The sequence below is a fragment of the Phaethon aethereus genome (genome assembly GCF_964289735.1).
Source record: "Phaethon aethereus genome assembly, chromosome: 9".
Taxonomy (NCBI): domain Eukaryota; kingdom Metazoa; phylum Chordata; class Aves; order Phaethontiformes; family Phaethontidae; genus Phaethon; species Phaethon aethereus.
Window position 1 is genome coordinate 26,759,654 of NC_138585.1, and position 25,883 is coordinate 26,785,536.

The 25,883-nt window shown below is 41.6% G+C and overlaps 1 protein-coding gene across 2 annotated transcripts in view; it reads right to left on the bottom strand.

The window, feature by feature from the left end:
- The window catches only part of LOC309408022 (schwannomin-interacting protein 1), a gene marked incomplete at both ends in the record, with an annotated part of 130,187 nt that extends 104,507 nt beyond the window's left edge, over positions 1-25,680 (bottom strand). Inside the window, 3 exons of one of the 2 annotated variants that reach the window (XM_082003727.1) lie at positions 21,460-21,610; positions 24,660-24,740; positions 25,622-25,680. In XM_082003727.1, coding sequence (XP_081859853.1) covers positions 21,460-21,610; positions 24,660-24,727 — 219 coding nt within the window. The remainder of the gene's footprint in view (positions 1-21,459; positions 21,611-24,659; positions 24,741-25,621) is intronic. The other variant, XM_082003729.1, reaches the window with a different exon arrangement.
- Positions 25,681-25,883: the final 203 nt, after the last annotated feature.

The window sequence follows — 25,883 nt, forward strand, 5'->3', positions numbered from 1 at the left end:
CCCCTACAACCGATGGGGAGCATCCTGTGCCAGCCTGAGATGGGCAGTTTGTTGCAAAGCTTCAGACCTAAGAGAATAAATTTCCTGGAAGTTGTGCACATCAGAACACACATTTATCTCTCTGCCTGATTTACATGTACAGTTAATATTTGTGTGGGCAGCAGCAGCCACCGTGCATGTGGATGATTAATGAAATGTGTAAAAAACCCCACATTTGATTGCTACGAATGTCGCACATTCTTAATAATCTTCTGCATAATTTGTGTCCAAAGCACATTTTTCCCCCCACGCAGTTACACCCTTCAAAAGCCAGTCTGAGTACTGGGAATCTATCCCCATCGCTTTTAGCCTCGTGCAATCTTGAGATCAAGATGGCAAAACATAAAAGTACAATTTTTTACTAATAATATCCCGAACGTTCTGTTTAGTTTGGGTTCTGGTAAATGGTCACTGATTATGTTCCGTGCTATGCTAACGAAGTGTAAGACGTTATTTCCGTGCTTGCCCCGAGCTGGCACAATATTGCCCCAGAGAAAAGACGGAGATCCTCCCCTGGTGCGTATGTCCCTCCAAACTTGGAAATTGTTGTCGCTAAAATAATTGACGCACAAAACTACTTGACACGTCTGTTATTAATTAAAGCATATTTCAATTAAAAAGGGAGAACAATTTTAAGGGAATCTTGCTGCCAGATGGTGATCCCTACTTTACCTCCAATGTGTTGGATGCAGCATGAGTCATTCCTGATTAGCTGAGGTTGATCAGATGTGTAAAATAATGCCATGAAAAATGAAATGACCTCACGAAATGACTGTGTGGGTCTTGTCTTCCGCTGATATCTCAGCTATTTAAGAATGAATGGGAATTATGGCTTTGTCCTAAGACTACGATTGTGGAAAAGATTTGAGTACTGATTCAGCAGCCAGGGACGCTGCGCGTACTCCACAACACCGTGGCTGCAGGTAGATATCGAGTCCCCGAATCAGCTCCCTCTCCTCTCCTCATCTGCAGATTGGCAGAGAATACACTAATTATCTTCCAATAAAAAAAAAAAAAAATTTGAAGAAACAACTTAAATGCAGCTTTTCCCATTGTTAATATTCCTAAGAAAAAACAAGCAGACAACACATTTTGTCACATATCATGTTTCTACATCAAAGCAATTTGTACAAATTCTGCGTCTGGCCCGTGGAGTTCACAACTTCAGCTCCAGCAAAACGATTTTCAAGACCTAATTGGAAAATCTGTGCTGCAATACATGTGACTATTAGATGGCTCCTTTCACTTTTACATACTTTCGTTTCTGTCAGCTCTTAATTTGGCATGCTCACTGATGGTGAATGAACTGACTGCACCATACTGAAACTGCAAATCATGCGCACAACGAACATTAATATTTCCAGTGTGTAAAATACCCCTTACACATCAGTGAAATACATGTTTTATAAATTAAGATGAGAATGCAAGTGTGATTTGGCACTATATTAGCAGATTATGAATTGCAGTTTATTGCAGTGGCTGAATGCCAGTCCAAAAACCCTCAAATCTTGGATCACCTTCAGCACCCTTCAGACTTTCACTCTGCTCTGCTGGGTGCTATGTATAGATTTCCACTTTTTGGATTATAATAATTTTTTTTTAAACACTGGGGACGTAAGCTTAGTCTAGGGTATAAATAATCCTAAACTGGATCTGACCACCTTCGTATTTTATGAGTGGAGGAGGAGAAGGGAGAGAGGTGGAAATAAAGCGTTGTTGCCTTTTAGCTTTCCCACAGTTCTTAGTTGTTTCTATGACTATCAATAAAACTTTACCTTAGCAGTAACTCACAGGAGATGTAACTGGCAGGAAATAAGATTCTCCGATATCTTGATATTTGCCGCTGCCATATTATATGAAAGGTGAGTTGGTATCTGAGAGCCCAATCCTATCCACTGGGTCGCTGTGAGTAGACTCACAGCGGTTTTACCATGGGGGCATTGCTAACTACCTGAAACATTAATTCCGTGGTATTTACAATGACCCTTGGAGCCTTAATATTTCACCATTGGGAAGAAATGACTTTTTTCAAAAGCTCGAGTCAATGGCACTTACCCAGCAATGCAGAAAGTCCCCGCAGGACAGGTGGCATTTTAAGATTTCCAGCTCACATTTCATGGCATAAAGATCATCCTCTTACACACTGGCCGTGGCAATACGTGGGAGCTAACATATCTGAATACTTCTTTGCATACTACTGTATTTCTTAGAGGGCAAGGTTTTCAGTTCGGAAACCTTTTTTAATTTGCATTTCAAAGTAGCTATAAAATATGAATTCCAGTGCAAAGCATTAGCATAAAGCCATTCAATATTATATATTCTGTCAAAAGTGCCAGGAAAAATTCCACAAGTATTGCATTTCCATCTGGCAACATCTTCCTGCCCTGAATATTTGCATAAAATATTTCCACAATAAAGAAAAATTATGAAACATAAACTCTTTACATTATTTCCAGATAGATAACTTCTTCACAATCGTATAAGCCAAGGAACCCTGCTATTGCAAACTAACTAATTCCCTCTTTTCCAACTATTTCAGAATAGTTACAGAAAAAACCCTCCCTACTCCCTCTTTCACTTGAATGCCTAGGTAGATTTTTAAATTTGTAAGATTTTTTGGTTTTTAAACCAATAAGAAATCACTGAAGAGAGGTTGAACAAGGTGCTCCTGTTCGCTGCTGTTTGTGCGTCAAATTCTACCTCCGTTGCAACTTAGGTTTGCCAAATTATTGGAGTAAGTTGGTGCACGGCACCATTTTCCCCCCCAATACTTAATCTATTGAATTAGCCCTAAATTTTCATAGGTACGTCTTTGCAAGTTAACATTTAACCTGGCATTACCCTATCTCACGTAATTAGACTTTAAATACTGTATTTCCAGCATTCTTCCAGATCTTGGGCAGCAGAGAAAAAGTTGTTATGTGGCTGCAGCAAAACATGGATTAAAATAAAGAAGGGAATTAGATGGGAGTAAGTTAGGCTTAGATCTTTCATCAAGCTGGGAATTAAAGTTGGGCACTGAGCTGAGTCTGGCGTCTGGACTACGGTGAGGCTCACGGGGAGATGGTCGCCTGCGGCAGTGGGCGAGGAGAGCAACGTGGATTAGATGTATCCCGGGGCTTTCCCGGGGGTTTGGATACAGCTGTGAAACCCTCCACGCACGATAAATCAGTTTGTAAAGCTGTAGTGCTGAAAGGAGAGGGTGCTCCAGGCATTTCAGTTTTAAAACTCTCGACCCAGCGTTTCACGTGGAGAAGATGGTATAGCTCTGTTTGTCTATTAAAATAATCCATAAAAGAAACCACCGTATTATACTCTGCAATAACTCTTTAGCCCAATATGGCTGCGATGTTTCCAATAGTGGAGATGAAACCCACATTAAAACGAGGTAAATAACTTAGGCATGCTATTTTCTCTTTTCACTTCACTCTCTGGGAACGTTACTCACACCAGTCCTGTTTAGAGCTTATTTCAGCAAGAACACCGTCTGCGTTTCAGTCGCGGGAACGAGGAAGTTTAATGCAAAGCATATTTTCTTTCTTTAAACATGCACATTTAGCTAATCCTTTCCATAATTATGTGTCAACCTTCTATGCAAAGGAGGGAGAAAATGCAAAAAAAAAGTATGTTTGTGTTTTGCACATGTCCATGCAGGTTATATGGAATAGGCAAACATCTTGCTCATGCGACTATAAATTACTTCTCAGTTATAAATACTTCTATTAAAATACAGCTAAACTTCCCAATCATTTATATTGAGGTTAATTCTCAAAAACTCATGCACTTTTCATGCTTTAAATGAAGTTCAACAGAAATGAGACTTATTTCAGGCCCAAGATGTTATTTAACCAAGAAAATGAACAACACCCCGCGACACCCTCCCCAGCTCCATAACAGTGCCCTGGTTAATACCAAGCGCCTGAACTCAGGATGGCGTGGCATTCTGGGATGGCAGGGCACAGCGTATGTTTAAAACGCACAGGAGGAACAAAAGAGCCAACACAGTAACTTTTAGCCAGCAATCAGTCCAGAATACCCACTCAATAGCACTGCTGCAAAAACACCGTGGAATTAAAAACACAGCTCGTCCCCACTGATTTTTCCGCTCACTGACTAGGGAACACGCTAAACTTACACCTTACACAGGGTAAAACACCAGCTATAATATCAGACTTATACTCAGGGTCCTTTTTAGTCCTTATTAAGGGGGGAAAAAAAAAAAGAACAAAAACATTAGGTTATGATAAAAATTGCTTTTAACTCAAGCGCATGTAGAGTCTAGACTTGCACAAAATAATAACTAAAAAAAGAAAAAAATCCCTCTTTGAAGAACCACGGTTTGAGAATAAACCAAGATGCACAGGCTGAAATAAACCTGCCCAGACGTGATTCATTCTGGCATGTTTTAAACGAGTGCTTTCTGTAACTCTACCTCTCTTTTAATACAGCTTTATGCTCACGTTGATGTAAGAAAGCATTATTTAGAGTGAGGCTCATGTGTCCAGAAAGATGCCACAAATTCTCAGGACCTTTTACTTTGTTGGCATCAACCGTTCAATCACAGAGGAGTTACACTGCACAGCAAAGGCTTAAGACAAACGACACTGATGCTGTAGAAGCCCCAAATAAAGCCCTTCAGTGATGCTGGAAAATACATTCATTGAAAGCCAGTGGCACTGGCATTCTTTTTTTCCATAGTGAGAGGGATTCAGTAACAGCCTCGAATTTCTTTGGCATGATTATACAGAGTCTCACGTTGTGCGTGCCCTCTAATGCATGAAATAATGCTTTTCTGTCTAAGAGTCAGGTCTAGAACAGGGGCATGGCAGAAATACACTCCCAAAGACGAGGACAGTTGAAAAGACATCTATACCGCATACAGTGCCCAGGAGCAAAGGTTTATGCTTATGTTAAAGGCTCTGAGGGAAATGATGCATTTAAATATGAGCATTTAAAATTAAAATATGTCTTCATTGACAAAATGTGAATATTCTTAATTTTCTGGATCATTAAACTCCTCCTGAAAAGTGAGTTGAGAAACTTTGGGATATTTTTACAGCATCAGGTTGGGTTTGGGGTTGTCTAATAATGTGCTGATTCAAGCTCAAATTTTCAGGAGATCAGTGCCCTCACAAGGCCTTCTCCAGGAGGGAGGCAAGAGTCTCTCCTTGAAAGGTCACAAATCATGCACCAAGCACGAGTTGTCCAACTCCCTTTCATTTGGGTTAAGGATCAGCAAAAGATCCGTTGCATTAGAAGAGAATGAAAGAGTTCCTGCAGATGTACTTAACAACAAAGTATATCAGGATAATACGGATTGGACGGAAATAGAGAAACGGAAAACACAAACTGGGATTTGTACATGCAACATCTAAGCTCTTCTGAGCCCCGCTGATTCTTACCATGCTGTCTAGAGAAGATTTATGTCTCAATCAAGTGGTTTGCTTGTTTGTTTGGTTTTGTGCAGAGATTCAGAAAGCTCAGAAATAAGATGGGGCAGACGGGTGTCCAGAGCTGCCCAACAAGAACTGATGCAACTCCACCCCATGAAGTTAATTTCAAAATGATTTCAGAAGAAAATCTAGAAAATATCTTACCATGAAGAAGAAAAACATCAAAATGGGCACCAAGTGGGCAAGAAGCCACACCAGGATTCCCAGAGTTGCTGTTCACAGGATTTTGCCAGTCTTTGGTAGAGAAGCCATGGTCATAACTTTAATTTTAATTAAAAAAAAAAACCAAACCAAAATGCTGCGTTCTCCGTAGCACCTCCATGTTGCATTTCAGTTTCCTCTGAGGTAGGAAGTCTCTTTCTGAAATTTGGCTTCAGGATTTAATCTTTGGCTTTTCATTCCAAGTTTGCAAAATTAAACACGGGAGGCACTGTAAATCACAAGCACTCAGCGCTGCTCCCCTACCAGGAGTGTGCGCAACAGGTTTTTACAGGCGAGGGTGAACAGCGCTGCGGGGTGCGTAAATACCATGGAGTTAGCATGTAAAGTGTTATGACATGCTAATCTTTTTATGTTTCATCATTGCACCTGCTGTGCATAAAAATAACATTACTGGGGAGGATTTTAATCCTGCATGCAAAACCTTCTCTTCCTTTCCATCCCCAAACTGCTCTTTAGAACAAGACGCTCCTTTTGTTCCTCACTAAAACAGTAGTATTTTATCCAATAGGGACTACAATATTTAAGACTTCTGGACACTATCGTAATCAAATATAATAATAATAAGATACTCTTCTTAGCTCCTCAGAGTACCAAAGTCATTTTATTATTTGAAGATGGTTTGAAAGCATCTTAACTACATCTTTATTGAAGCAACATAAATGTCTTTAAAGCTATCTTGGTGCAAATGTATCAAGAATACTCTTGAAATTCCTTGTTATACCTTGTACCTGAAAATCTATTTGAAACATATTCTACTGTATTGAATTTCTGTCTGAAACAGCTGATTTAGGCAGCTGATAGAGTGTGGCAGATGCCCCATTCATTGCATTATCATTTTATACAGTCTGTCCATAAAACCCCCGAGAGAAGGATGTACTGTCTGTCCATGAAAAATAATCCACTGTCTGTGGCTTATGAGAACAGCAATAGAATTTTAAATACCTTGGAAAGACCAAAGCTCGACCATTTACATTTTTGTAGCGGCATTTTTCTAGCTGAATGGCCATACTCAGTCTCACAATGAGAGGAGTAATGCAATTAAACCAGCTCTGTAATGAGGAACTAGATTTTAGTTTGAAAAACAAAAGCTTCTAAATTTTAAAATAATGAAGCAACATGACTGTAGCACGTGATGTGAAGAATGCATTATTAGACACAGCGGTAAAATGTCAAATCTAATAGACTACAGCAATATTCTACAGTTCACCTATGGCTCTTTTGATACCCTGTACTTATGTATTTCCTGATGCTAACTGCTCAGACACCCATCATTTTTGCTCCCTCCAACAATTACCTTGTCCAACAGGAGGAAAAATGTTTAATTAAATGTCCCCTAACAAGGGACATCCAGGCATGTCGTAAGTAAGGCTGTCTCTTACGCTGGTGGGCTCAGAGCTGGCACGGCTAACTCAGCAGGCAGCAGAGCTCTCTGCAAACTGGATGGGATGGAAGTGAAAGGGTAAGATGTCAAAAAGGATAAAACCATCCCAAATGGGCAAAATAAAGTCTAAAATTTCAGAAGCCACCGCTGAAGAAAAGCTTAAGTCAGGTGGGATAAGGACACGGCTGGTGCATTGGCAAAGCTCTGGCCACAGCTCAGCTCCTCAGGGAGGAAAGCCCAGGAGTCTGTGCCGTCGGTCTGAGTGCTGTTTTAGGTAGCCTGGCAACGATTGAAAAAAAATTGCTGTATAGAAGAGCACAAGATGAGAACAAAGAAATGGGAATCCCCTTCAACATTTACTGTTACTTGGGTCGGACAGTGGAAGTTTTGGGGTATCAAGTGGAGCAGGCTCATAATGGCTGTTATAGATTAGAGGCAAGGGAGAAAGAGTCACAGAAATGGAAGAGAAGGGACTTTTTCCCCCTAGTGTAAGCTGCTCCTGCTCTACGCTCAGTAAATGTCTGTTTGCAGGCCACGCCGTAAGAAAAGCGTAAGCGAAAAAAGGTCAAGAGCAATTAGTAGCAACACAAAAAATCCCAAGGACAAATAAAATTGTAAAAGAGCAGTTACTCCTGCAGAGGAAGAAAAAGAACCCAACCAGAACCTGTTCCTGTTGCAGTCATGGTTTAGACAGAACTGAATATAATATAGAATAAGAACATATACAGAGAGCAAGCTGTAAGAAATTAGGTTCCTTGGAGGGCCCAACCCCACCCTAGATGTGAAAATATTTTCAAAGACTTTTACCCAGGGAAAAGCAGCAATCTTCTCTCAGCTCTAAGCACTGACCAAACGGGTTTCATATGCAGTGGACAGCTAAGTGATAGAATCAAACGAGTCATGGCAGTAATTCATAACAGAATAAAAAACAAAGGCCCACTGCTATCCTCAGATCTCTTGAAGGCCTTTGATGAAGCAGGGTGGCCTTGCTAAAAAATACTGTTATCAGAGATGAGGTTTGGAGAAACATGAAGAACCTGAAAAAATATAACATATGAATCTCCATCCATCAGAATAAAAGTTAATAAGACATGTGCCAAAAGATTTCAACTACAAGAAAAGGTTGTTCTTTATGTTCTGCGTTGTTCTTTTTTATTGAAGTCCTGAAACAGTCACGTCAATGCAACTAATCCAAAAAGGCCCAAAAGCTTACTAAACCAGTAACGAGTTCTATTCATAAATAAAAAAATAAAGTGCTCTATAGTGCAATGTTACTGGCTGCCACCTCACCTATATTTTTAATGAAATCCTATGAATTCAAGGCTGTAACGTTAATTATGTTAAACCCACCCGAGAATCCACAACTACAAAGACGTACATGACCTTACATGGTCCAAACAAATGAGATGACTGAGGAACAAAACTTCTACAGCTACATAGAGTTAATTTTTCCCCGTTATTTCAAGACGGAGAATTCCCCCATACGCTTTCCCCGCCGTGCCACTGATTCCCCAGTGGCTGCCACGTCCCTCACAGGCCCCACGCGTCTGGGGCTGCTCCTCTGGTTTCCACGTTGGGAAGCTGCATCATACACAGGGTACTTGCATGCTACAGAGGGCATGGGGCAAGGTTGTGCTTAAATATCTGCTATGTAAACCCACGTCACCTGTGAGAATGCATCCATGACAAGTGTTACCGAACCTGGGAAATGAAGCAATAATTCCATATCCAATATCCACAGTATCACTTCTCAAACAAAACAATGACCAAATACATCAGAAAATTGCGTCTTAATCCGTTTGAGTAAAAAAATTATTACCTCAGGGAAGGATACGCTCACAAAACTATTACTATTAACACCCAGTTGTGCAAGAACTCATTTTGGAAATGATTCTCTGCTGCACATTAGCGGCACAGAGAAATAATGTATGATCATTTTTAATAGAAGAACTGACAGACAGTCTGAATCAAGCTGATTTTATAAAGTAATTTGTTCTTGGAATGTGACCAAAGGAAAAATGGATAGATAACATGAAGAGGTCAACCCACCAAACAGCAATTTACACAAATTCCAGTTATGACTAAGATTTTATAATTCCTGTATGGAAAGTTCATGTATCATCTTCACGTTGAACTCAAGACCTTTTCAAAAGTACTCAGGGCTTCTAAACTGCTGTTGGTGGAAAGTCAATTTGGATTTAGTTATGCTGTGCTGGGGACAGCTGATCCCATCAGCTTCCTCGTCCTGCTGCTCTGTGCGGTCTTTATTCTGTTTATTGAGGAGTGGTGCTGGAGCGATGCTGAGCTGCTGGGCAGCAGCAATGCTGCCAAACCTTCCTCTCAACAAGCAGTGCCCGTGTGGTCGGGGCTCACCTCCGCGACACGCAGAGCAGATGGGAAAAGAATCGCTAGCAACGAGGCACTTCTCTGCCGCGGCAGTTTGGGCTCTTCGTTATTATTATAATGGCTTTTTTTCTCAGTGTGAAATAATTCACTACTTTGAGAGAAATTGCCTAAGAAAATAAGGGTTTTTGCCTTAAATGTATTCCTTTGGCAGAACTGTTCAGCACGTTCTCCCTCCTAAAAGATGATATATGTCTTACTAATGAACTTTAGCTGACCCAAAGAAGTCATTTCGTATGCGTAAGCAGACAAGCTGGCTCCAAAAATGTAGTTATTGAAATAGATTTAGAATCTCCCAAAGACCAGGACAATGTTTGCTATTTGGTTGCTTAAATCCATAGCAGTGAGAGGAATAGCTAACATAGTTCAGGTAAAAAACGCATTTTTCTGGTATATTTAATCCAAAAATTTATTTTATGTGCAGAAATAAATATTTTCCACTTTGGGAGGATATAAACTGAATACATTTGGGAAAATACACTGTTCTGTAATAGACACTGTTAAAGTGATGTTGCCACATTTCAGTGTTGATATAGCCACTAATATAATTTAATGGATCTGGCTCTGGCTATTTCAACAGGGTTCTCCCTACACATTAATAAATTTCTATTACGTGTATTTTATATATTTAATTCCTTCTGGTCCTACCAATCATGACTGTATTGTCTGTTACTTGGATTTCCCATATTTTTCCCCTTTTTTGGTAACATCAGAATATAATTAATTCCAGGGAGTGGAGGTAATTGCCTCAGGGAAAACCTGTGGCTGGAAATCTCCCAGTCTCAAATAATTTAGAGCTGGAGACGTACCACCATGTACTCTTCCCACACAACTGACACATGGAAAAATGAAACAGAAACACTGGTAGTTGGAAAGAAAAGCAATTCTACAATCTTCTCTTCTCAGTAGTAATTTGTACTTAGCACTGGAGGAATACCATAACAGAGCCCGTCTTGGAGCCGTGCATGAGGTGAGAAAAGCACTTGTGGCCAAGTGGGTCAGAGCAAACCGCAGGGAACTTCTGCTCAGCTTTTAGTTTTCCCTCGCTTCCCCATTCAAAAGCCCTTCTCATTGTCTGCACTGCTCAAATATTTGTCTCTGTAAATCTGCCTATTTGACCTCTGTCTTCTGCCGCACTGTCCCCACACGTGGGGAGGAATGACAACAACAGATCTCTGTATTTTGGATTTGCCAATGCCTGTTCTTCCCCAACACACCCTAGGAACTGGGATCCATGTACTCTGCTCTATTCTCTCTTCAACTCTGCCCAGCTCTCAAACTGTCACCGACACCCAGGGTACAAAGCTGGGACCCCAGGCAGTCTCATTAGTAACTCAACGTATTTTAGTATATTTTAGCTGCACACCCTAAACAGCAGGAAAAAACCTGGTCTTTTCAGGGCAAAACTAAAAAAACAGACCTTTTTCAACTGGAGAGGGATCATTCCCCAAAGAGGTTGCAAATACCATCAGTCGAGACTCACTGGTCGCAGAGCATTTGTCAGTGCCCGTGGCGTGCTACCCCAGCAGCCAGCACATGCGCTTGCTGGCAAACACCTGTAGAGGAACGCAGCCCTCCCGCCCCCAGATCTAGCCCTCTTCTACATGAGCCGATAACACTGAGAAATAAAAGAACAGATGTATCTAACATCCTATAAAAAGGTGAAATGTGATCTGGGGGGATATTCCTCAGACAAATGAGTTCTGAATTTTCAAGATGTTGCCATGGGGCTGGAGAGAAACCCTCCAAGAACTTTCTATAATGGTCTGATTCTGCTCTGCACCCACTTGCTTGATTAACCATTAAAAGTCTTTATTGCCATTATTTTCATTTTTGGGGCCTGGCTTTGTAAGAAGGCAAGGTATGGAATTTCCATGCCGTGGGAACAAATGAGATACTGTAGATAAAATTGTCTTAGAAAACATTTATGGAGTTACTCAGCCTAAATTTCTGAGGTGGAACGTGAGAAGTTCTAGAATAAACCTACTACTTTTAAGACCTATCATCAATAGCGAAGAGGGTAATCCCGTTGTGAGCCATCACACCAAAGCCAGCCCCGTTCCAGAAGTACAACAAAATTGTTTTCAACTCCCTCAAGAAGCACGTCCACGCTGAATATTCCCGCAGAATTATAGTTCAGAAATATCTTGTTAGACATTTTGTCATCAACCGAGATAATTTTTGAATTGATTTTGCTGCTACCAAACTGCAGTGTATCAAACTGACTAATCATATCGATAATCAACATTCAGAATGTACAACACAGAGAAATCTATTGGCGTTCTGCTACCCCCGGCAGAAAGGAATAGAGATGGCCCTTTTGTATCCCAGCGTTTAAACACCCCATGGGACGCTGCTTGTAAGACAGCTAAATGTACGTAGTCATTCCAGATTATTACCAGCGCATGTATGTACACATATATACACAAACTCCCTGCAAAAACTATTTCTACATAAAATACCCATTCAGAAGATAAATGCCTTGTTAGGTCAGAAGCATCATGTATTCTCTGCTTACATTTAGAGCTGAAATTATCTGAAGCAAATTAAAGGGACTGAAAACAACTTTTGTTTCCATGTTCACTTAATTTCAAATGTTATCTTATAGCCCACACCAGCATTAATGTTTCTCACAAAAGCATCAAATATTTGATTTCTAATTAAGCCCTTTTCATCCCAGTGCTGGATTTGTCTTCCTCATCTTTAATTACGTTTCCGTCTACGTTACTGAAGAGCAAAATGACTTCATGCAAAGATTTGCATTTTTACATTATATAGAAAGCACATTGTAAATATTTATCAGACAAGCTCCTTCTCTCTTTTGCTCTTCACACGTTCATGAAGCCTATAGAAAAAGAAGGAGCGTTCCCCGTACCATTGCTCCGCTTCCCTTTAGGCATAGCTTTGTAAACACAAAAGAGTGCTTGTTAGGATTGCATTGCCTTCATTGGTTTGGTGTCCCCTTCACCTCGGCTTCTTCTCATCGTTCCTGCATGTGCAAAACACACCTGAGGAAAGTCGGCATAAGCACAGGTATCACTTGTAGGTGTGGGGACCTGTAACCACACAAAAGCTGCAGACAGATTTTGTCCCACTTTCCGAACCAAATCTCAATACGTCGCTGAGCAAAATGAATGCAGCCTCGAAGGCACCAGCCGGGGTGAGGAGGACTGCCAGGCACACTGGCCCTTTGGTGGCAGGGGTAGTTCAACACTCGCTCTTTTCCCAGCTGCATATTTCCTTCCAATCTTCATAACTTTATATAATGTAAAATTTGCTCTTGTTTCGTAAACTTCTTAGGTTTGGATTCATTTTGCTATGAGGGCTCTACTAATCCATTCCAGACAATCACAAATAGTAATAACAATTCTTCATTTGACCTTCCAGAACACAATTATGAGATTTTCTGGCACAGGCATCAGTATTTTGCTAGCGAGAGGTTTGGTTTGCAAATATATAACATATTATTATCATTAAGAACATTAATACATTTATCACAATTAATGTCTCTGAGATTCTTTGTAATGTTGAGTCACAGATTCATAAGTAGTGAATCAAGTCACGCTTTCTGTTTGGCACTGGAGCTCATTCTGCTAATCAGAACAAATTATATTAGCTGGTGGAAGTTCCACCTAAACAAACTACCACCCTCCTGCTAATACTGCCTGTTCACTGCCAGAGGGAAAAATCTATTTTACAGTCCCAGCTCGTACCGTCTACTACCTTAATCCGTGTCTGTTTAAAGCTACACAGCATTACTGGTGCACATTTGAAAAATTCCTGCTGATGATAGTTTCATATTTACTCTCAGTAACAAACCAGCCATAGAGAAAATGAAGGGAAGCAATATTTAGCTTTAACGAGGGCGAAGCAACAGGACTTAGTATTACTAATTAATTACAAAATCACGCTTACAATTCCTATTCTACTTTTCAGAAAATATTATTTTTCTCAAACACTTCTCTCCCATCAGAGCTGTCCTGGACTCGGTCTCAGACAAGGTAGGAATTCTGTTTGGAAAGCTGGAGTTATTTTTGGTTACCCAAATGTGGAAGCCTGATTTTTTCAATGTTGGGGTTTTTTTTAAATGCATTACAGTGTACTGTCTTATTTATTTTAAGCAGGACAGAAGAGCAGGATTGGTGTGTAGTGCTGAAGCAGATGGAACAGAGGAACAGCACAGAAAAGACAGGAAAAACAGAAGTAGGGGGAAAGCATTAGACGAGGGTTGTCATTTCAACCAAGAGATAACCTGCAGTGGTTTACCTATGCAGTACTCAAGACAGAAAACATTTACTGTTTCACGCAGGGGGAGAGTGTGTGCAGGGGGTTGCTGCGGCAGCAAGCAGAAGGGGAGGCAGGAAATAACAGAAAAGGAGGAAAAATAGGGAGTGGGAGAATGCACAAGTGCTGTGGTGAAGGAAAAGGAGTTTCTATCAGCATGGAGAAATGTCTCAAAGCCCAGATTTGAATCATCTGGCCCCCTTCCTAGGTGCACTGTCTTCAGTCAGTTACTAGAGCTGAGCTTCAGAGTGTCCAAGGGAAACCAAGCTCCGTGTTGGGCACTGATTTGATCTAGTAAGAACTAAAAATCTCCATATTTTGTGTCATCATGTCACAAGTCCTGCGTCAGAGCGGCAATTATAGTTCAGGATAGAGTCACAACCACACTTTTACTTGATAACTGGAGTCAGTGCTAGGGAGGAGAGAAGAGCAAACCCTACCCTTTAGTTTGTGTACCATCTGGCATGGGGTTTGGGCAAGAAAACACTCTTGATGGCATCTGGTTTTGCCTTCCACCACTTCCCCTTTTTATACCAGTGTTTTAACTACAGTATGTTGCAAAATCCCTTGAGACAGAATATAGCAACAAACATGAAATTCTCATGGTTCTAATACACAGAATTTTTTTTAGCCTCCAAAATGAGTGAAATAAACACTCATAGGATTCACACTACAAATGGGAACAATAAGACAATCTGCCTACAAGCCCGAGCGTCCGAGCCCGGTCAGAAAGAGTAGGGTGGAGATACCACTATCACAAGTCCTTACTTTCGAATCTTAAGGGCAGCATTTTTGATTGAAGGCAAGTTTCTTTTGGAAATATCTTATTTAAAATCAGGTCATGCAGGATGATGTATGACTTTCCATCAGTGTGAGAAAAAAAGATGAATTAATGGAGTGAAAAAATCTCTTTAATCTCACATGTTAAATTTCACTTTTTTAAAAAAGTTTAAATAAAACGTTGATAAGATTGAAAAAAATCCCAATGCCCAGCCCCCAGATACAGACCCTGAAGGGCTGAGCTCTGTCTATGTTAAGTCAAAAGAAGTTTTAAACCTGCCATGAGTGGAGCCTAGGTTTTATGCTAGGCCTTTTTCTTGCTTCTAAATAGCACTGCATTGCAGTATACAAAGCCAAGATCACTTTAGCTAAAGGTGGCAAGATTTATAAATATATGATGTTAGAAAGCATTGAGGATGGATTTTTCCCTAATCCATAAGGTCAACAAATTCTGGTAGAGCAAATTAAATACAAAAACACATGACATTGTTCAAAACTCTTTCTTTAGAAAACCCTGCATTTCTGAACTTTCAGGCTACACTGCAGTTCCAGATCAGCAAAGGAGGTAACCAGTACTAAAACAAAGGAATATATTTCATCCAAACAAGACAGTGTTTAAAAATAACATCTATTAAAGGCCTGGTAATAGCTAAAAAGGAAACTGCTATCAAAGAGTTAAATAATTTTCAGCAAGCAGCATGCGGTAACAACGTGGCTATTTTTTTATTTTGTTCCATCTACAGAAGTTTGCAAGTTACAAAGAAAATGTTCTGAACTGTTGATTTTCTGGAGAGATACCCTCCCACACATCATGAGTACTTGCACATTGTAAATTTTATGATTTAATGAAAAATCATCACTTACATTGTGCCCACAGTAAGTAGCTATAGATTTTAGTAGTAAATCTGCATTAAAAGGTTACTATTTCAGATATGTAATATAGAAAATTACATACACAGAGGATAAGTGATGGAAGCTAGCAAAGCTGTATATGCACCCCTATTAATTTATTAAAAAACCCCAAACTTTCATTAAAAAATCAAACACTTTGCATCTTTTTATTTTGCTGCTTTACAAAGGATCCCTCCCCTAAGCAAACTTAGTAAATTATGAGCTAATTCTTACTAAGTAGAAATGTTGGGGTTTGTTTATTGCAGCCGAAATTCCCCAAGCTAGAAGATAAGAAATCCAGCCAGATAAGAGGCTTAATTATGAACAGAATGAGATGCAAATGTTTCTTTGCAGTTGTCTGTATTACCTTTGATTCAGTATTATGCTCCACGTCTAGCTCCAGCTATCTCAATCCAATTCCTACTTATTACTTTACGGAATCACAGAATGTCTGAGGTTGGAAGACACCTCTGGATGTCCCCTGGTCCAACCTCCCTGGTCAAGCAGGGCCACCTAGAGGAGTTTGCCCAGGACAATGTCCAAATGGCTTCTGAATATGTCCAAGAATGGAAACTCCACACAGTCTCGCTGGGCGGTCTGTGTCAGTACTTGGTCACCCTCACAGTGAAAAAAAGTATTTCCTGATATTCAGATGGACCTTCTTGTCTTTCAGTTTGTGCTCATTGTTCTTGTCCTGCCCATTAGAGAATTAATATCAGGTACTTGACATTAATCAGCTTGAATAACTTTTCTTTTATTGTAAATAGCATTCTTATGAGACAAAGTAGGTATCTGGTCTTCAATGTGGATTTGGTTTATGTTGTACTTGCAGCTAATCCAGCTTGGGGGGAGGAGGGAAGACCTTGGAAATTGCTTTCTCCAACATTAACCAATGTAGTAAAGGTAGAAAAATAACCACATGGTCACATTTGGAAAAGCACGTTTCACGTGGTTATAGCTCTAAGAAGACCACTTCTTAGTAGAAAGCAGCCTGTCCAAGCACTGCGCTCAAGTAAGAAATGGTCATTCTGCAGAATCAGTTATTACCATCCTCCTGAACATCAGCATGGATGTTCTCAGCAGAAAACACACGTGCTTTGTCGGTGCGCCCGGGCAGGAGTGAAACGGTCAGGGGCAGGACCCCAGGAACGGGCAGCGGGCGCGCAGCGGCCCCGCCGCTGTCCGCGGTACTGAAGGGGCCGCGCCGCCGCTGTCCGCGGTGCTGAAGGGCGGCGGGGAGGGAGCGCGGCCCCCGGCTGAGAGCAGACCCCGAGGGGCTGCGGCGGGCGGGGGGGGGCGGCGTGTTGCCATTCTCTCCTCGGAAGCTACAGCAAGGTGGGAGCTGGCTGCTGGGGGAAACACGTCCTCCTGGACACGTAATTTCATAGCACGCACAGCGGGAGCCACTTTTACCCAGAGCAGAACAAATTAATTTTGTTTCCATGCCAATTTTCAGATTAAAGTAAAAAAGAAAAAAAATCAAGATTCCACAGGAATTCCATAAGAACTCTGGATGCAGGTATGTCTCACATCAGCTTTTGCTTGTCTGTTGAGGATGATCAGGTTTTCTGTGGCTTTCACAGATTATGTCTTTGCAATGATGGAACCGTTTAAAGAGACACAATGATGTCATCATGAAAACAGGTCATAACCACAACCACATGCTACTGGGACATATCTGGCATCATCTTTTTTTCTTACTAACTGTAGATACCGCTGTTCATTTGGGGGGAAAAAGGCAGAAACTCAGCCACACACCTCATAGGAAGGTAAGTTTTGTCACCTTTCTACACAATAACAAGAAATAAAGTATTTCTAAGGAAGAACATTGTTTTCAAATCTATTATATGTCTCGCTTCTATTTTTTAATTAAAAATAAACATGCAAAAGGGAAACAAACAAAACTAAAGATGGTACAGATACTGCTTGTGTGCTCCTAATACAGTAATCTGGTAAGTGATTGACAACAGATTTTTTCCAACAGTTAGGAAACTGCCTGTACTACGCACAGGCAGTTTGCAAACCCTTTCTTCGCTAGCCTACAAAGCAGTAGCTGAACAAGAAAAGTCTGTTTCCCATCTCATCACTCAAGCTATGTCATTTCTCTGTCATTCTGCCCTTTATATCAGTTTTTGACGGGGAGGCACGCCCAAGGGAATGTTGTATACTGTAGCACAAACACTTTGAGATAGCCTCATCACTTTTTTCCCCCCAATCTTAAGAACAATTTATCTGTTTGTAAACAGAAAGCATGACCCATTACCTGATAATTTGATCTACCTGAAAGGTTTTTGGATTAAAAAGGTAGTAAGCACTCTAGCAGGAGCCTAGGGAACTAACAGTGATTTCACTGAGCACACATACACATCTTAAGACCTGGATAGTGACAGCCTTTGTGAGAGTCCTTCTAGGACTGGCCAGTGTATGACAAAGAAGAAAGCCAAATGAAAAGAAAAGGGGACCTCTTCTTGTTTCAGGTGGCACGTTATTAATAAACAACCGGTATAAACTATGAGTGAAATCAGCAGAGTCAAATCCACATAAGAGCAGAGCTGCAGAGTAGACAGTTTGGCCCATTTGTCAAAGGTCTAGTTCTGGAATGTGGGCCAAACTGAGGACTTGGCAAACGGATGTCTTTGACTGCTTGGTTATTTCCCAACTCCTCTCCCCTGCTTCCAGCTTGGGTCTTGTAAACACAAAACTTCCATAGAGTGCAAAATTACAGATGGGTCCAGCAGCAGTTTCTCTGCTCAGACCTTTTTTCTCCTTCCTTAAGTTTACCTAGCACTTGAGCAGAAAATGTGGCTCAGTTCAAATGGTACATTTAATTCTGCCCAAGTCTTCGTTGTGTTAAGACAATCAATTACTCTCTCATTCACATGTCAACAATTCAAGCTTAATTGTCCCTGTTTTGTTCTGACCTTATCCTTGCCTTGCCCTGAACCTGACAGTATCAATTCTGAACCAAAAATATGTGACATTTGCCAGCATGAAAACACACGTGTATCAGACAGAAACATACTCACTACTGCCTTAGGTCAGAGTCTATCCTTAGCATATGTGTCCAAGGACTAGCAAGAATGACCCAGCCCAGCTCCAAGAGGCACACGCAGTGGTGGCATTTCTGTGCACACACCTGTGCACCCAACCACGCACTGCAGAAGCTGAGACCATGATCCACACAGGGCCAGCACTGTTTTACTTCATCAGAAGCAATCAGGAAACAAAACTACCCCAGTGTTGCTGCCTTTTTGCTTTGTGGCAGTAGCTGTTCTCAGACCTCACCCATATAGTGCCTTCCCGCCAGATCTCACACCTTCAACCAGCTCCCTCTTAGGGCACTTGCTGAGCTCTCACACCGAAAGCTTCTCACCCCTTTCATCTGCTCCCTACTTTCATGATGCCCCACAGAACACTCTGATGAAGACAGAAAAACATCTTAAACCAGTAGGTCTGGTTTGAAAGATGTTGTGAGGACCTTGAAAAGTACAATGGCATTTGCCTGGAGTCACAGTGCTTCATCCCAGAATTTAAGACCATCCTGCACATAAAAATGTGGGTCCCCCACAGCCTCAGGTATTGCAGTAATCAAGGTCACACTAAATAGATAGGGGTTCCTTTGCCTTGTCCTGGTTTCAGCTGGGATAGAGTTAATTTTCTTCCTAGTAGCTGGTATTTTGGATTTGATGTAGTTTTGGATTTGGGATGAGAATAATGTTGATAACACACTGATGTTTTAGGTTTTGCTAAGTAGTGTTTACACTCAGTCAAGGACTTCTCAGCTTCCCATGCTCTGCCAGCAGGGAGGTGCAAAAACTGGGAGGGGGCACAGCCAGGACAGCCGACCAGACTGGCTAAAAGGATATTCCCTGCCATGTAACATCATGCTCAGTGTATAAATGGGGGGCAGTTGGCCGAGAGGCGGTGACCACAGTTTGGGAACTGGTTGGGCATGTCCGCGGGTGGTGAGCAATTGAGCAATTGTATTGTGAGTTACTTATTTCGTATATTATTTGATCATCATCACGATTATTTTCTCTTCCCTTGCTGTCCTATTAAACTCCTATTAAACTGTCTTTATATCAATTTTACCTTTTTTTTTTTTTTTTTTTTTTATTCTCCTCCCCATCCTGTGGCAGGCAGGGCAGAGAGGAGTGCGTGGTGCTTAGATGTCAGCTGGGGTTAAACCACGACAGGCTTCAGAAATGCGTCCTGGTTTTTCAAAGGTTATTGACAGACTTGACACTAGAAAAGCGTAAGAAAATATTCTCATCTGCCTTTGCACTGAACAAGTAGGATGTAGAAGTGAGATGAGTGGGTGTTGCATTAATACAAACTAAGTAGCAATTCTAGTGTCCAAGCTTCATTTCCCCACAAATATGTAACTCCCAGACATGCTCACTTTACCCTGAACGACCCGAAAGCATTGAAAACGCGTTGTTTTCCGAATTAGGTTACTGATGGAGAACCTGAGAGCATCGGGAGCCTCCCTGCACAGGCTGCGAGGGACATCTTGTGGTGGCCGGCCCAGCGCTCCCGCACTGCAGCCGGGCTCCAGCAAGCGCCAGCGGCAGATGAAGACGAGATCCCAATTTCTCTCTCTCATTAGAGGAACCTAACTCACTTAATACACGACACATTAGTGTATAAGCCAATCTTGCAATCTAGTTTACCATCCTGGTCTCCAGCTATGAACTCAAGGCATCTAAAAATAAAGCAGTGCACTCTCAGTAATATTTTATTAAATGCTGTCAAATCTAACGCAGCCTGCCTAACCTCGGTGTCACAAATATAATAGCTGCTGGAAACAGCTCACCTAGCTTCAGTTTGAACCCGATTCAATGGAGGAAAGAGTCCAATTGTCTCTGTAAGTTCAAGACCAGAGTTCTTAGCACAGAAAAGCTATGTTGGATCCGCGAGCCTGCCTTGTGCTTTACGTTGGATGGCATTACTCCAACTTTACAACTGAAGGCAGAGTTGAACTAACAAACATCTCTTCCTCACACAGGGGCTCCATCTACTTTAAGGACCCCACTAGCAAGGATTTCTAGATTTTTGTAGTGAACTCAGAAGCCACCAAATGCTGCCCTGTGACTGACAACAAATCTTCATGGAGCTGACCAACATGCACTCCTAGCAAGGACCCAAACAACCTGGTCACCACTGTCCTACACACCGCAGTCGAACAGTGGGACACATCCTGCTTTTATGTAACAGGTCTAACACACACCATGGCAACTTCTCTCTCCAGTATTTTTTTTTAACTATTGAATTATTTCATAAGCTCTACGCTACAGTTGCCTCAAAACAGATGTACTCCATCACAAAGATGAAAGCAATATTTATAGGTTTTATATCTGATTAATTGACCTAAAAGATCCCACTCCAGAGACAGTCACAAAGCCACAGATTTTCAAAAAATGGGCTCTACATTTGGCTTTCTAGTTCAGAGTCATTTTAAAAAAAGAGAAGTACAGCCTCCAGCCACTAGTCACCCAGTCTGCAAGGTGGCATGAATATTCATTCCAAAATCAAATTTCATTTTTAATCCCTAGATCAACTTCTCTAGGTCTCTTTTAGGAAAAAAAAAAAAAACACCAGACCAAACCAAAACAACAAACCCTACAAACCACATTTATTTGGAAGAAAAGCACCACAATTTGTTTTTTGGGGGAACACGGAGTGCTAAACACATGTGAAGATCCCTGCTTTCTGCAGAAGAACGCAACACCATTTGGAAACACCTATTCCGATCAAGAGCACTGCTAATATCTGCTGTGTCCAATACACAATATTGCTGAGATCCACATCTAACACGCACAGTCATATATTCAACCATACCTACAAGAGGCACATCTGCTTGCAGGTTCGTTTGAGAACTACTACTCCTCCAAAAGTCCCTCTTTCATGTTTAGCCCATAATTTAGCTTTCATTTATCCAAAATCCTAGAGAGGAATCCAACAAAAAGCAACAAATAGGGAAATGGGTGCTGATGCTCTACTCACCGGTGAGCTGCTGTCGGAAAAGGTGTTCATGCTGATGGACCTGCTCATCTTGTCCGAGGAGAGGGATGGCGGGGAGGGACTGCGCTTGTCCAGCTGCTCGTGCTGTGGCAGGTCCTGGCGCTGCAGGTACTCACGCCATGCTCGCTGGATGCTGAGGCAAACACCAAGGCACAGGGTTGGGGGAATGCCGCACCAAAAAGGATTTAAACATATATACTCTTGACTGAAGAGGTGGGGTTTGGTGGTTTTCTCTTTTTTAATGCACTTTGTTTTCCGATTTGGATAATGATCATACGTAACTACCTTTTGTAGGTCTTATATCAGCCAGTACTAGTACAACTTGAGGTATCTTTTATTTCAAGTCTCTAAACATACAGAAGTGATTTAAATTTGAGACTGTACATAACTCAGCAATTCTCTTACATCTTCAAACAAAATAAAAACATGCAATTATCTGTTTAAAAGAATGAACAGCCTTCAATATTTTATATCGGCTTTCAGATTATAACGCAGATATGGTTGGAACTTCAGAGCCAGACCAGTTTCCTTTAAAATCTCCTCCATCCTGGGTAGTTGGGGACTTAAAACCTGCTCCAAAACAATGTGTGGGGATTGTGGTAGGAGCTAAACACTAAACTTTGACCAAGTTTCAAAAATCTGATGTGAAATTCCATACAGGAATTCGGTTTCCTGTGCCAGCCGGTGGCCGGGGAGCTGGGGGCCAGGGCAGCTCTCACCAGGTGGCAGTGCCAGACTGCCTGTGCCTTCCCGAAGGTGCCGGGGAGGCCAGAGAGAGATGCTGGGAATTAAAACTGTGTTTACAATAGTAACGGCATTAACACTAAGGATGTGGCTGTTTGCCGCCAGGATAGCCTGTGAACTCTGCAAAAAAGCGGAGCTAAATTCTGACCTGAGACTCAGCAGTGTTGCTGCAGTGCAATGAGCTAGAAAGAGCTCCTTTTAGGATTTTTAAGCAATTGAGAGTTTATTCACAGGGATATCAAATCAGTAAAACCTTCGGTGTGTCTGTCAGTCAGACAGAGTACCCTGACCTTTGCTTAAGCTGTTCTCAGCGGTGCAAAGCTCTTGCGCTGCTCTGCCCAGGCGGCTGTGCGGGGAGCGGGGGGGAGCCGGCGCTCAGCACCCAGCCTTGCTGCTGGGGTGCTCCCCGGGAGGGGTCCCACACCCAAACCCCGCCTGGCCCTGCTCCCACCCACGGTGCCTGCACCCCAGGGCAGTGCAGAGGGCAACGCTTCTTCCCGAAGGGACCTTACCGTGCGCTTCACGGTTCGAACCAAAGGGTCCAAAGACTTTGGTGCGGATTTACTTTGTCCTAGGAATGCTTTTCTTTTTTTTTAATGTTGCCTTTTTAACAGTTAAAATGTCATTTCTGCTCCTACTTCCACAAGCCAGAAAAACATTTCGCACCCAGACACCGCTGAAAAGGCATTTGATTACAGACTGGCATGTCCAACTTCTTGGCTCTGCAGGAGGAGGACAAAGCTCAACACCAGGACACCCACAGCTTCTGCCTACAGAGCTGGGAACTCCAGACAGAGGGAAGGAAGTGCCTCTTGGCACGGAACTTTTCCTGGTGAGGGAAAAACGCTCTCAACACACGTGGCATTTTGAACACCTCAAGGTTGAGGAAATCAAATACATGTATTCTATTATTTTTTTAGAAGAATAGCAGATCGGAAACAAAGCAGCATTCATTGCCGCCTCACCAGGATAGGTGCACTTTAGAGCTAGTCAGGTAGATTAAGTCCTGTGCTGTTTTCATACAGGAGCTTTAAAATGAACAGCAAAGCTCCCAAATGTGAGTGCCAATGGTGGAGCTTCCAGTAAATGCATTTTGCTTTAAAACATCCCCACATCTTCACACCTCAAACATTTACACTTTGCATTGTTTCAGTTTCCAGCTTTACTGCATACAAGTAATATTTACAAATTTATATTTGCATATACTTTCTATTTCAAAGATTGAGAATACACTGAGCTGAAGTCATAACTACCCTTCTCTGAAAATTTATTCTTTCAAATGGCTTATATTTGCATGATTAAAAGATGCTGGCTGGATTTTAATCTGAAACTTCATGTCCTTTTAATATTTTAATATAGCATTAATATTTTAACGTCCTGTATAGCGAGTTAGCTGCAGGTTTTCAGCCGAGAGTGAAATGCAGTATGTAATGTAGCAACTCATACAACTCTGTGTAAAGCAAAATTTTGCTATGAAGGGGTTTCGGTGTAAAGATGGTCATATTTTTGGATGTAAGTGGAGCCCTGTTAAACTTCCGCTGTCTGCCGGGAAGTCCGGTGGCACTGCGTTAGCGCAGACTTGGTGCCAGCTGGATGGAGCTAATGCCTGCACCAGGGCTGGAGGCACAACGCCAGAACAGGCAGAAAGAGGAGTCCTCTGCTCGGATTGATAGACACACGGGTAAGTTTTAGGTTATATCCCTGCTTACCACGTGTATTACAACATGGTCAAGCCTTTTAGAATAACTGACCCCCTGGCAAACTAATGCAACATGTGGGAAATGTATTACAAAGGCTAAAATGTTTGCATCTGGAAGTCGGGGAGTTCATTACCAGGACACAGGGATGCTTGTCTCTTCCTTCCAGGTGGTGCAGCTAGATGTCATCTATGTGCCTTGGCTGAGGGCTAGCAACTGCCTCACTTTCCAGTAAAACCCAGCTTGCTTAGAGCCACAAAGCTGTGCTGCACCCCCAGCCCAGGAGCCCTGGTCCCCTCAGGCTTACGTCTCCATCCCCGTGCAAACCCAAGGACTGCTCCTTGCAGGGGAGTCCCGTGAGCTGATGGCGGAGCTTTAGCCAGGCTTCATGTTAGATGTGAAAAAATACCACTGCAGAGGCTTCTGCTTGCTCTGTATTATACGTCTCCCCACCAGGATTTCTCTGTATATATGAAAAATCTAGCAGATTCTCAAGTATTCTATAGTTTCACAGAGGAAATCACAACATAGTGCAACGCTGAAGTTTAACACTTGAAACTCGGTTCAAAGAGAATGTTCGCATGCGTAAAGGTAGAGAAGGGCTTAGCTACCTTGCGAAATTGAGGCTTTCTTAAAGTTAGACAGAAATTCATGATGGATACACTGTCTGGGTTCTGCAGTTCAGGAGCTGGACAAACTCAGCTGCATTTAAAGGCAAATTAGACATTCTTTGTTACTTACATTTTCACTTTTGATTCCAAGGGCTGTAAGCTGATATGATATTTTTCAATATTATTTTCTTCATCCATGGCAAGCTGATGGCTATGGAAAAGAAAAAAAAAAAGGCTTTAATGTGTCTCAGTGTGACATTTTTGCAATCACTATGAATTAATTCAGAAATTTTGACAGGAACGTACAAGAGCTGCTCATTATAAGGTATCGCTGTCTTTGGAGGAAGGCATCTGGCTCCCCATCTCCAGCCCCATTTGACTGTTATCCAGAAGTACCAATTTGGACCTAGTTTCCAGATCGGAGCCCGCCTGAGTCCTCGCACTAAACCTTCCAGATGCCACAGCTCCAAAGACAGGCACACCCAGCAAAGAAGCTGCTACAAACAAACAAAAAAACCCAACCCTGACAAATATAATAGATATTCTTGCTAAATTAACTTTCATCCCTGGGGCTACATTTGAAAAGCTGGAGAGTAAAATGGAAAGTAAAAATGGTAATGCCAGTAGCAAATGAATTGCATCAGCAATAGCCATACAGGAATATGAAGAAAAAATTCTTTGTAATAAATGATGACCAAGGAATTGATGCTGCAAACCGATTGCTTTGAGAAAGCAATTTTAAAATGCTAGAAGATAAAAATCAAACATCTCAGGGCTGCTTTGGATGGGACTAGAAACATGAATGAAAGGTCTTCACATGAAAATTTGTAAGATTAGACCCCAACCTGTGGAGTTATTTTGAGACTTTACTGGACACTTAATAACATCGTTCAATCAGCAGCAGTTTTCAGAAATTATCCTCCTGTAACTAAAGATAAGAATTGTTTATGGGAGAGATACAAAACTTTGAGTGTTTAGTATATTACCAAGTGAGAAACATGGTCTACAACAAAGAGACTGTCCCTCAGAAAGGGCTTATTGCCTTGTAAAAGCCATTTCACGTATGAGATATCATGGAAATCACACATTTACCTTTGAAGCAAGTCTTTGCCATCATTGACCTGTTCCAAGGTGTGCTGGAGCCTTTTGAGTTCTTCCTACAAGGAGAGAAAAAATATTTCAATACGCTTATAGGAAAACCTTAGTTGACACTGGAGATTCCCCCTCAACCTCAAGACGTAGTGAGCCAACCACTAAACAAAACTGTCCCTTGGGTAATGTTTAGGGGGTTGCTTTCAAATTTAGATATCCAAAATAACTATGAAGAAACCAATGTATTTATCAAAATGTCCAG